This window comes from Mytilus californianus, unplaced genomic scaffold (genome assembly GCF_021869535.1).
Source record: "Mytilus californianus isolate M0D057914Y unplaced genomic scaffold, xbMytCali1.0.p SCAF_12, whole genome shotgun sequence".
Lineage (NCBI taxonomy): Eukaryota > Metazoa > Mollusca > Bivalvia > Mytilida > Mytilidae > Mytilus > Mytilus californianus.
In genome coordinates this window covers 62,036,373-62,049,562 of record NW_026262604.1, presented here as the reverse complement: position 1 = coordinate 62,049,562, position 13,190 = coordinate 62,036,373, and the positions used below count along the sequence as shown (strand labels likewise).

The 13,190-nt window shown below is 32.7% G+C and overlaps 1 protein-coding gene across 1 annotated transcript; it reads left to right on the top strand.

Annotated features, from left to right (window-relative positions):
• The first annotated feature begins 5,761 nt into the window (after positions 1-5,761).
• Positions 5,762-12,609, top strand: LOC127722160 (uncharacterized). The gene is made up of 6 exons (XM_052229029.1): positions 5,762-5,900; positions 7,007-7,104; positions 7,920-7,991; positions 10,239-10,683; positions 11,612-11,733; positions 12,417-12,609. The coding sequence occupies exons 4-6, from the start codon at positions 10,278-10,280 to the stop codon at positions 12,564-12,566; spliced, it is 678 nt and encodes a 225-aa protein (XP_052084989.1). The 5' UTR covers positions 5,762-5,900; positions 7,007-7,104; positions 7,920-7,991; positions 10,239-10,277; the 3' UTR covers positions 12,567-12,609.
• The last annotated feature ends 581 nt before the right edge of the window (positions 12,610-13,190 follow it).

The following is a 13,190-nucleotide window of genomic DNA, read 5'->3' as shown; positions in this document are numbered from 1 at the left end:
TGGTAACCTTGAGTTATTTCTGGTACATATACCTTTCGGAGACACATTGATGAGCTTGGCAAAATATTACTGAACTTTTTTCGAGGAGTACGCGGTTGAAGCTTAGTCGGCGTTTCAAATTTGTGTACTTTCTTTAGATTCGAGGTTCACGAAAAGACTTGAAAAAAACATAGAGCTGTGTTCAAATGCATAGCGAAAGAAATATATCTCGAGTAATCAGTTTTGAGATAAGCCGCCATTCGTTTGTATACTTTCCTCAAGAGTAATAGTATACAATACATGTTATCAAGTAATTTTCTCATAGACTGAAGTTGTAAGAAAAAGACCACATATGTACATGCTGTCCTATTTAGACATTTACCTATTTCTGTCACAAGATAAGAAGTATTAGTACATAGATATACCAAATTAGGTTTATATGTCGATTAGAATGTTCAAAGGTAAGTGTACCATAGCGTAATTCAGGTAAGGAAACACTTTAGTTGAAATATAGTGCTATTTTATACACTGCACTCACAATTTAAAGACACTGCACACGTTGTATATGAGATGCATGTTTGCAAAGGGATGATACATTGCATTGTATTGTGATTGACCTTACGGGATATCTGTGTCATGTTTTACAGAATTATTTCACCTTACTTTCCCTACATTCGATGCGTTAACAAAGTTGCAAAACAACTGATTTGCATCAACACATTTGATTTTGAAATCAATACATTTTCCGTAGAATCTATTATATAAAGAAAAGTTAGGACATCATATTTATGCAACACAAGAACAATCATGTGCTGTTTCCAGAACGACTTTGTATTTGTGTTACTTATTGAGATGCGCTCTATTCGCTTTATTTACACAAATTATTTCTACCGCAACAACATTAATTTAATCTGATATCATTGCGGAAAAAGCACAATTTTGTGCTTCGCAGTCGACACCTTATAAATGTATTCATTTTCTTTTCGTATAAGACATGGTGAAAATAAAAATATCTGTTTTAAACTGATACAAACGATCTTTGTCATAAACTAAATGATGATTTTAGTTTTTCGTCATAGGTTTGATTTTTTGTGTGTTTGTTTGTATCAAGGACAGTTATCTTAGTAAGTTTATCATTATGAATATATAATGTTAATATTACATGAACATGTGTATAACAGATTTCAAATTCAAATTGTACTTGATCATTTTACATTGTGTTTACAATTTTAATTATCATTTCATTGTTATAGTAAAGATAAACAATTCATTACCTAATGTAAAAAAATTAATGAAGGATGTTAAGGAGCGGATACAAAAATCACAAACAATATAATAGTAAAAAGAGAAGATCAAAACAACATTTTAGAACTAGCAAAACAATGCATACGATTGTGTAACATACAATCCATTACAAACCGGAAGTAATCTTATATCTGCAGGATAGCTTTGGAATACCTGCTCCATTAGTAACCCCGCTCAAATTGAAAAAAAAATGGGCTATGAGTTTCTGTTAACAGTTGTCATTAAAAGACGTTTCAATGATGTAATACAGCTTCCTATAACACATTTTGAGCCTAAATCGTGAGCCTCAATCCATCAATTGGAAACACAACTTCAAAATACTGATGGATTCAGTCGGGGATTATGCCAGGCAATGGGTTAAACGCGAGAAAGAAGACGTAGATACTCTTTCCGAATTTATCCTTCCTCCATGCCAAATATGTTGTTGTCTCCTCAGATAAAGCCCCAAACAACATCGTTTTTGTGTGTAAATCACATTACATAAACTGCTTGATAAATAAATTAGGTATTGACAATTCACTTGGAAACTTAACATATACCCCCACGACACTTACTAAAAAGGAGATCCTGGATAATCATAGTTCTGTTCTATGTTCCTTTGGAATTTCAACCAAAGATGAAGAACTGGATCTTCCATCACTGTATTGGATACCTGATAAGTGTCCTTAAAAACAACGGTATATTGTTGGGTCTTCCAAGTGCTCCACGAAATCTCTTTTTAAATTATCAACATCAATTTCATCAGTAATCAAAGCAGGGCTTCAAAGTTATTATGAAACTACCTCGAGGCGTTAATCAGATGTGGATACTAAAAAATTCTAAAGATCTTTTAGAGTACATACAATCTTAGGAGGGATTAATCTAATAAAATATTCACTGAAACTGACATTATCAGGATGCTTGATTTCTTGATTGACAACATATTTGTTACGTTTGGAGGACGTGTTTTTCAACAAACAATCGGCATTACCATGGGAACCAACTGTGTCCTCCTTCTTGCCGACTTGTTCCTTTATTCATATGAGGCTGACCTCATACAGGAACTTCTTAGGAAGAAAGAAAAGAAGTTAGCAGTATCCTTTAACTTTACTTTCCGCTACATAGATGATGTTCTCTCACTAAATAATTCAAAATTTGGTGACTATGTTGAACGCATCAATCCCATCGAACTTGAGATGAAGGATACAACAGATACAGTTAAGTCTGCCTCATATCTTGACTTACATCTAGAAATTGAAAATGATGGTCGGTTGAAAACAAAACTTTATGACAAAAGGGGGATGATTTCAGTTTCCAAATGGTGAACTTTCCATTTTTATGTAGCAACATTCCAGCAGCGCCTGCATATGGAGTATATATATCTCCCAGTTGATACGATACTCTAGGGCTTGTATTTTTTATCATGATTTCCATGATAGAGGGTTGTTGCTCACAAGGAAGCTGTTAAACCAAGAGTTACAATGGTGAAGTTGAAATCATCCCTTCGTAAATTTTACGGACGCCATCACGAGTTGGTTGACCGTTACGGAATATCCGTTTCACGGATGATAGCGGATATCTTCCTAATGTCGTAACTACAATCCCGTCCCCTTTTCCCGGGTGCCACATGTAGAGCAGGATCTGCTTACCCTTCCGGAGCACCTGAGATCATATTTAAAAGGAATGCAGTAAAACTGATTGATTGATTGTTAGTTGCTTAACGACCAGTGGCAAATACTTCATGCATATTCACATTATTCAGGACAAGAACAAATTAACAATAAATACAATAGGTAGGTTCTGTAATAGAGGCGTCAGGGATTAAGGTCGGAAAAATTAAGACTGCCACGGGAAATGAGGGTATATTGGATAGGGTCAAAATTGAGCCTTGCAACAGGTCACCTTATGACCCCTAAAAGAGTTGTTGCAGGGGTTCTAACGTGCAAAGAGCGTGGCACTCTCTTAACAAGAGGCATCGGATTTAACGTCCCCATTCTGACCAGACGTGGCTGCAAATTTGTACACAGCCAAACGGACGCCCTACTTAAGCGAGGGCTTTACTACCGGTCGGAGGAAGACCAATGGTGACCATACTTCTATTCGCCAATCACCCGTGGGGCTGGAAAGCAGTAAAAATCATTTGATATACATTGCTGAGCATCTCATAACAGAAAATATTCAAAAAGTAAAAATAACAAAAATACCGAACTTCAATGAAAATTCAAAACGGAAAGTCCCTTATCAAATGGCAATCGCAAAATCAAATGCTTAGACACATCAAACAAATGTAAAACAACTGCCATATTTATGACTTGGTACAGGGATTTTCGTATGTAGAAAATGGTGAACTAAACCTGGTTTATTGCTAAACCTCCCACTTGTATGACAGTTGCATTAAGTCGTTTTATTTTCTACAGCAGGAACAAAATGACAGCAATTGGAGATGACACATATTAATACAATGTATGAAAAATCATATCATAACAAAATGAAAGTAAGCAACACACACTTGAAAATTCAAAACTGAAAAGTCGTTATCAAATAGCAAAATCAAAAGCGTTAACACATCTAACGAATGGAAAATTTTCCATTATTTGTTTCCTCTTCAGGTGATGCAGCTTGTTTAGATTGTAAGGGGGTTTACCAACCAGAGGACTGTGCTGTTGTTACAAAATGTGGACCTCATGAGGTAGTAAAAAACGATGAGTATCTGTTATATACCGATGTTAATGTTGTTTGTCTAAAGTTTCATTGCTGTTTCTATTTCCCTCACCTCGAATAGATTGTACATGTTCATGATATGTTGTATAAGATTCGTATCTACTGATGAAAATGGCAATCGATGATAAACTTTGAATATTAATATATAAATATCTTTTTCAAGAATACTTCAAACCCAATTGAGTGTTTTACAATATAAAAATGTAATATTAAACGACCAGTTAAACCAAAAAAAAATACTTCGTTTTGTTAGGGGTCTGGATTTTTCTTTTTCTTTTTTTTTTTGCAAAAAATCATAACAACCTTGAATTCCCTCACACAGATACGGAATACGATTAAAATCAAAACATAAATGATATACAAATGATATGGATCACACAAATGACTTAAACATATCCCTTTTCCACGCTTTGTTCACACTTCATTCTCTACGTCTGTACTGGTATTAACTTATCAGCTTTAAAATTGTAGCCTTCACATTTTGTAGGATTACCACGATAAAACAAGAGAGTAAACATAAAGAAGAATAGTTATTAGAACTTTGTTAGAGGAGCGTGGACACGATATATATTTTTAATGCTGTTGACTTCTCGTGTGTTTTTATATTTCAGAAATGTAGTGTTGAAGAGTATGTAACGAACGATGGTAATGTACTATACGATGTTGGTTGTAAGGACATTGTGGTTAGAATTATTTAAATTAGTCAAATTTTCAATAGAAATAAAGAAACACACATATATGTTTTACCAATTCGTATAGTCGACACATGTCGTCGTCTTGTAATCAGCATGAACAATACCTTTAATTCAATTTACGAGTAATCGATCCGGCACCGTATATATTGAAGTGTTATTTTAGTGGTATTTGCTACAACAGTAATATTGTCTATGTTTATATTGAGTATGTAGCGAACGATGGTAATGTACTATACGATGTTTGGATATAAGGACATTGCGGTAGAAATATTTTATTTGCTCAAATTTTCAATAGTAATAAAGGTACAAACATAAATTTATTAGCAATTCGTATAGTACACACATGTCGTCTTCTTGTAACCAGCATGAACAACAACTTTTATTTAAAGTACCAGGTGTCATTTTCATGGTATTTCGTCCAACAGTTAAATAGTCTTTTGAAAACAAAGTTAATGATTTAAAAAGGAGACTGTCAAGTGGTTAATTTAAGCGAAGTTGAAATGTTGCGTTTTATAAGGCCAAACCCGTTCGCAAGGTTTTAATGGTCACGTTTTGTTTTTTTACGTATCTTCCATCTTCTTTAAGGAAGAAAGTACATGAGGGTATATGCTAGCTATTATATTGATCTCTGGAAATAAGCAAACAAAAAACATTCCTCAAGAAAAATAATCCCGCCTGACATAACGTACGAAAAACTGTAGGATATATTCTTATATATATTATCAATGATACAGACGACAGGTCTACAATTTTTGTTTTTCTTTCGTTAAATTTCTTCAAAGTATTAATCTGACGGTGTATATCAACACCAAACACAGGAATTGAAAAACTGTTCCATTTTCAATACGTCCCTTAAAATGAACAAACTGATAGTACGTTTACCTTTTACCGAGGGGTGTATTTGATAAACAAGTTAGCGGCATGAACAGACCAATTATACCTTTGACAATAAAAAACGACATATTGTTCTGTTTTATTGTCAATTTTTGATATGAGTTTATAAAACTTGTTTGAGTGAAAATTTAACCAATTTACCTATGCATATTCTATAAAACTAGCATGTTTTGTATTTATAGAGATGCAATTTAAACACTGCCTTTGGAAGAAGACAAGTCGACACGACAGTAAATATCAAGCGTTCAATTGGCACTGTTATTTGTTCTGAATGCTGCAATTCAAAACTGTTTCCTCTATGTAACATAGGTGGATGTGGTATAAAGAGTAAGTATGAACATGCTTTATACAAATATAATCAGACTATAACAAGCCAATGCGATATCAAAATAAGGAGTTATGGTACGATTTTCAATGAGGCACCTATTAAGCAGAGTCTTATTTACACGGATGTAAGCAACTATAGATTACACTTCGGCTTTAAACAATATGCAAAACCTATACCGTATAGTAAGATATATTAGACCATCGGCATAAAAAAGCGAAACAATCCAAACAAAAAAAGTGACGGCTGGATTCAACAACCGAAAAAACAAATCACGGACAGCACCAAATGCCAATATATGCTGTCGAGGAGGGTATTCTTTACTGGGGCATTAGCGACGATTTTGACAAAAACCATAACATATGGTGTTTTTTTTTCAACATTCATAAAAGTGGAAATTTTAAATTTTCCTATTTTCAGTCAGTTTGGAAATTTTTTGTCAAAATGAGCTAAAAGAATTAGTAATTCAACTCATTTGACCTTGTATTCATGCTACAATAATTTGACTCTTAGCAGAAAATTGCGAAAAAACTAATGCACACTTTAGATTATGAAACAAGGAAGCTACCAGAAAAACATTGTGATGGCTGACAAAAACCTATTTATGTACAGGTAAAACGACGATTAACATGATTAAATCTATAATAACAAGAACTCAAATAGACCTAGAAACATCGTTATTTGACGATTGCACTTGCTTGTTTCTTTATTCATTAGTTTTTGTATGTCTATATCAGATAGTATGACCATCAGCAGTCTTTGGAGGTTTTCTCAAAGATTAATTATAGTGTGTGTCTAGTCTAAAATAGGCACGAGAGTTCACGCATTAAAAATTGTTTCTTTTTGGGATTGCTTGTAATTCCGATATACGTTTAGCATGTTACAAATCAAATATGAGAATTTTAGACAAATTGTTGATCATTAATTAGACATGACTTTTCCCCCTTTTATCATCTCATCACAATTCCGGTAATTATATGTAGCATATTTACATTTTTCATTACAAAAGAAATCTGTTTTTAGTGCAGCTTATAGATCTGCAATCGTATTTATTTTTACAACATAGTGATGAAGACTTATTAAAAGTAGTTTCGTAACTTTTTTGCAGAACCAACACTTCCAGTGGGGTCAAAAATCTGCTATAAGTGTCCAAGTTCTATACATCCAGACGAATGCACCCAGATAACTCTATGTAATAAAAATCAGGTATACGTTACCTTGGACATTTTAAATAAAGAGTCAACTTATTTCCTTGATTTTTATATTCAATTAACTAATAGGTAATAGTTCCCGTAAAATTCTGTTTAATCCAAGATTATATATTAAATCAAAATTAAAAATATTTGTGGAAGGGTGTAAGTGCTGTCGTTTTTATTACCATTTGAAATGTTATAGATGTAGTCATCCTCTGGCCTCTTTGAGTGGCTACTATACGGTATAGGATCTCTTATTTTCGATGGCGGTATGGTGACATGTAATGCTTCACCTCTTTGTCTTTTCGGTTTTTATGGACAGTTTTCTAATTGTCATTCATACCTAATTGCCCTAATTTCTATATGTTACTAAACGGACAAAACTCACTCGCTTGTAGCTGATTTCACATATCTAAGCGTTTTGTAGTACGCTCAGATTATTTCTATGTTCTTGCAAAATTTAATCAATACTTACTTAAACGGTAATCGTAGGACTCAGGGTTATCAATAGTATTAAAAACCATCTCCAAAGTCAAGCTCATTATTTTTCTCTAAAATAAATATGATCAAATTGTTATTGCAAAAAGCAGAAAAGAAATACAGTTTAATCAACTGCAAACACAATTTGGATCTTCAAAACGAAGTGTTCCAATCGAAATCATATTATCCGTCACCATAATAGATTCCAAACTGAGATATTAAATAATCATTAAGGGTACATTCATGACTTCATATTTTTACCGATGTTAATACAGTCTTGAATTAATTTATTTGTATGTTTATTGAACCAATGTATGTTAAACTTTCCATTAAATTAATTCTTTTCAGTCCTGCTTTATAACAGAGACTAAAAACCTTTTGGGACATCATCGATGGCAACATGGATGTATAGACAAACAGGTAAAGAAATCAATAATAAAAAATTTTAAACAATAGCTATTTGAAAAATTTCTGAAATTATTCACTGAAATTGAAGATTTTGCAGAGTAAATAACTATCGATCCAAAACTTATAAAGCAAAAGGAGACATTAAAAATAATGGCAAAAAGAAAAACGACGAATATCCAACTAACAGACTTAAAACCAACTACATACAAAACAAAATACAGAGCAATACAAACTCGACCAACTTCAGGGGGAGATTTCAAATGCTCCAGAAGGTGCTCTGCAAAGTTTTATTGCAGATTTCAGTTACAAAAACACATCTATGTGATTCAAAAGAATAAAATTTAAAATGCAAAATCTAGACTTGGATAACTGACAGACTAAAAAACATTAGATGTGCAACAGCTATAACAGCGCTGTTCTTTTGCTTTTTGTTTGTTTTGCTGTTGATGTACTGATTTTGTGTCATAAATGGATACCCATATCGTTTCTTTGCTAATATTTAGTCCCATCAGAAGTGCAGCAAAATCTTCACACAAAATTATACTATGACTTTGGACCATTTTAATAGCATGTAGACGCACCTCGTTTTGTTGTTTTGAAAGACATGCGATTCCATCAGTGTTTTTTTTACCCTGATTTGTATGTTCTTAATGGATCTTTGGATTTTGAATATTGGTAAGCTACAATGCCTCTTATTTAAGGATACTACATCAAAGTTATCTTTAGTTACTGTATCATCTGTTTATCCTCTCATACTTAAGGTATATTACTTTTGAAGTCGATATATATGAGGTATCGATTTGACGTAAATCCTTTAATAGGGGCTAATAAATTCATCATAGATACCAGGAATGAAATTTTGTAAATAAACGCAATAGTAGTTAATGTGTACCGCTGTTCAAGTGAACAAAAAAACTCATCATAGATACCAGGATTTAATTTTTTTATTTGTAAGCCAGACGCGCGTTTCGTTTACAATAGACTCATCAGTGAGTGACCTTCGAATCAAATACGTTAGATAGACAAAATTAAGTACAAATTTGATGAACATTGAGGACCCAAAATTCCGAAAGGTTTTGCCAAAGAACGCGGCTAAGATCTTCAAAACGGAGCGGTTTTGTTTTTAAGCATAAGTTACGCAGCTTAATCAAGTTGTTTGTGTTAAATTTTGTTTAAATGGATCCGTTTATTTTTTTTTGACCATATGTTTCAATAATTACATTGTATTGTTTGCTTTCTTCTTTTCAGGTGATTTCTTTAATTTTTTTTTTTTCATATCGATGCTGCCAAAACAGTCCTTGATACCTCGTTACATTCCTGCAATTGATATTTTTTTTTATTTAGATTTAATTGCAAAATAAAAACACGACATACATCTATAAAATTAAAATCATGAACAAAAATATAAATACATCTTTTAAAATAGATATATCAATTAATCATTTATTCACTTAACACATTACACATTTCTAAAGATGAAACACTTATACAAAACTTAATTTCCGTATTCACTGAACAAGATAAATGACAAAATCTTTCGCGTTATATTAAATATAAGAGTTGTCATTCTTTTATCGCCAAACTACAGATGACTTAATATGTCTATTGTATCAGTTGTTATTAAATAACTTTAATAAGGGTCCCTAGTGCAGATGGATATAATTACCTTCAAGGGGAAACTTTGACCAGCCCCAGTGTTTAGTTGGGTTTGTTTTGTTAAGTCTCTAGTTATAGATTTACTTTTTGTTGTATTTTTGTATTCATGTCTTATCGTAGTTTCATTTTTTGCCATGTCATTGTCAGTGCTTTCTACTTATGAGTTTTAAAGATCTCGGTGGCTTGATATTTTCCTCCTCTTATCCATCTTATGTTATAATATATGTATGATTAAGACTTATACGTGCCTAACTTAATGGACAACTTATGAAAATATAAACGTAGACGTTCGAAGCATTCTTCTATATGTAACTTCATCGGGAACGATCAAACTTAATATTTGAAAATCATCAATGCGGAAGCATGGTGAATACGCAATTAATTTTTGTGTATTACATTGGATGGTTATATTTGCTGATGTCATTCTGTGGTCTTATAAATGTGTATGACAATCTTACTTAAGACTGAAAATTGTCATGATTTGCAATATAACACAGCATGTTTATGAATGTCTTATTTAAAAAATGTATTTAGTCGAGATATTTTAACAAATACCTATTCATCTTGGCATTCACACTTGTGCATTTTGTTATCATTTCATAGAGTTGTTCATCACAGTCAAACTCTGCTTCATCGCCTTGTATGCATTGCTGTGATGTGGATGTCTGCAACGATCAGTGTAAAAAAACAACAATAACCATATCAACTTTGAAACCGTCAACTTCTCCTACGAAACCCCTGACAGTCAAGTCAACGACGTCCCAGATTAAATCAACAAGAACTCAAGCATCAACCATGACACCAACGTTTACAACAAACACTCAGGAAACGACGAAGATTTCAACTCTCAAAACGACAGCTATTCCAACTGTCCAATCTACAACGATTCCAACTACAAAAATTACAGCAGCTCCAACTCTCCAATCTACAACAACTCCACCTAAACAAACGACGATTGCAACTCGCCGAACAACGACAGCTCAACAACTATTATCTACTACTGACACAACAACACAATCAGAACCTACAACAGCATACCAATCGACGTGTACGTATTTATTATTTAAACAACATATTCGAAGATCTGGAATACCAAAACGTAAAAACGTTTTCGAAATGTTTGCAATACAGCTATTTCACATTGATGCACGTGACTCATTGAAAAAGTCAAAGATACAAAAGAGATAATCAAATCATAAGTCAAAATAAACTGATAAACCCATAGTAAATAACAGAAAAACAACAGTAAAATTGAGAATGGAAATGGGGAATGTGTCAAAGAGACAGCAACCCGACCATAGAACAGACAACAGCAGAAGGTCACCAACAGGTCTTCAATGCAGCGAGACATGCCCGCACCCGGAGGCGTCCTTCAGCTGGCCCCTAAACAAATATATATACTAGTTCAGTGATAATGAACGCCATACTAAACTCCAAATTGTACACAAGAAACTAAAATTAAAAATAATACAAGACTGACAAAGTCTAGAGGCTCCTGACTTGGGACAGTCGCAAAAATGCGGCGGGGTTAAACATGTTTATGAGATCTCAACCCATCACAGTGTACAAATACAGCATAGATGACTCAAGACTGAGCAACAAAACTATCAATACGACATGCAATACAAACTTATGAGATTAACATTTTAGATAAATGCAATATATTGTTATGATTACGGTTATGTTTCTTTTGACCATTTACTTCCTGTCATGTACCACCATTCGCTTAAACATTCCCTGGACAGTATACTTTAGAAATATTAACGGTTCCATTTTTATTGCATCAGATGTGCATTTTGACAATTTATTCTCTATAGTCAAAATTATTTGAAAGTCCGAATCATTATACACATGTTGAGGAGTAGACAAGATCAAAAAGAGCTACAATAATTGAATCAGCTAAATATGATGGAGATACATTCATTAATTAAAAATAAATTCGAAAACAGCGAATTTTAATAAATTTGATTTTGTAGTGAGTAGTCCGATTATTATTGATGTAACCAGAATTCCACAAGTTATCCATTTTGGCGAAAACGTCAGCATTAGATGTACAGCCATTGGTTATCCGCCGCCAGTTTACAATTTTGAATTCAGGGTGAGGACACAATTATCAAAAAGTGTTTATGATTGCATTATTTCTCTTGCAAAATATTTGACGATCTCACTTAGTGAACTTGCTATCTTGAAAGATTGATCAGAATATGTTTGATTGTTTCTATTAAATCTATTTCAAACTTTTAAAGACTTGAGACTTGAGACTATTAAAAACTTATAGAGACCTATTATGCAAAACCTGTTCTACTGTTGAAAACTGTATGTTGTCATATTCATTTGTTTTATAGAAATCATAGTTATTTAAAAAAACTTAAAATCTGAGGTGGTATTTAACAGATATAAAGCAGAATATCCGTGCGATTACAATAAAAAGAAAACACTTTAGGTTTCTTAAGAGCCGACAGCAACTATTCATAAGTAGATTATGATTGCAATTTGAATGTATCACTATATTCTGTGTTCCTCTGTGCTAATTTTAATAAGAAACATAATCATACTTGCTAAAGTCTTAAACATGTAAAACGTTTTCAAATATAATGCTTTCCAAGTAAGCATAAAGCAAACAAAAAATAATTATTCGGTTCGCTATGGTAAACCTTTGGCAAATATCAGATTGATATATTGATTTACAAACAAGTAAATGCTGAACCAGGTTTGAAATGCATATCTTATTCAAAACGTATTTATGTTCTGCAAATGTTTTCATCAACGACCTTTTTGTAGGATGGACCGCTACCAAGTAATGCACATGTGACAGGAAATACGTTAACTATACAAAACTTTGTGTCTACCAATGTGGGCAATTATGAATGCATAGCTAGTAATTCAGAAGGAACTGGAAATTATGGAGTACATCTTCAAGCATTTCTTTAATAAAATTATATATTTTTTGTGTTTTAATAGAGTTCATACTGGTTTGGAACACTCTCAACAGACAATACTTTGTTTTATGTAATTAAAGTTATTTTATGATAGTAACATATTGTATTTCATATGTGATAACAATTCTTGACCTTTATGCAAAAGATGCAAATTATAGCCTCAAGTGATGCTCAAGACTACAATAATTTTGTTCCACAATCCTAAACAAGAAATTAATATAAGGAAAAATAGAAGTTGTCATGGCATGGACCTGACTTATGCATAAACGAGATTTAAAAATAATGTTTATAACCATCACAGCGTGTCAATATAAGTATCGCAGATACTAAATAATAAACTATTACAAAGTCGTACTATCGGAGATTAACTTCACAATAGCCACTTTACTGGATATAGTGAGAAAGCAAAACGTTTATTATTTTGAATCACAAAATAATGAGCCTTCAGATGTCGTAGACCAACACAAAGTATTAACTGATTTTTAACCCATTTCTCTGACGTCAGTATATTGTTCTTACAGTAGATTATTTTTCAAGAATCGACTGACCACTTCGTTAACTTAAGATAACTTATTTTATAACTTTAAACTTTTAACTTACTATTTTTTATCCTCTC

What these genes read in the sequence shown, in the direction of transcription:
- LOC127722160 (XM_052229029.1), top strand. Translation starts at nt 10,278, where the DNA reads ATGCATTGCTGTGATGTGGATGTCTGCAACGATCAGTGTAAAAAAACA. An exon ending in AACAGCATACCAATCGACGT is followed by an intron (nt 10,684 to 11,611) that starts GTACGTATTTAT and finishes TTGATTTTGTAG; the next exon opens with TGAGTAGTCCGATTATTATT. An exon ending in TTTACAATTTTGAATTCAGG is followed by an intron (nt 11,734 to 12,416) that starts GTGAGGACACAA and finishes ACCTTTTTGTAG; the next exon opens with GATGGACCGCTACCAAGTAA.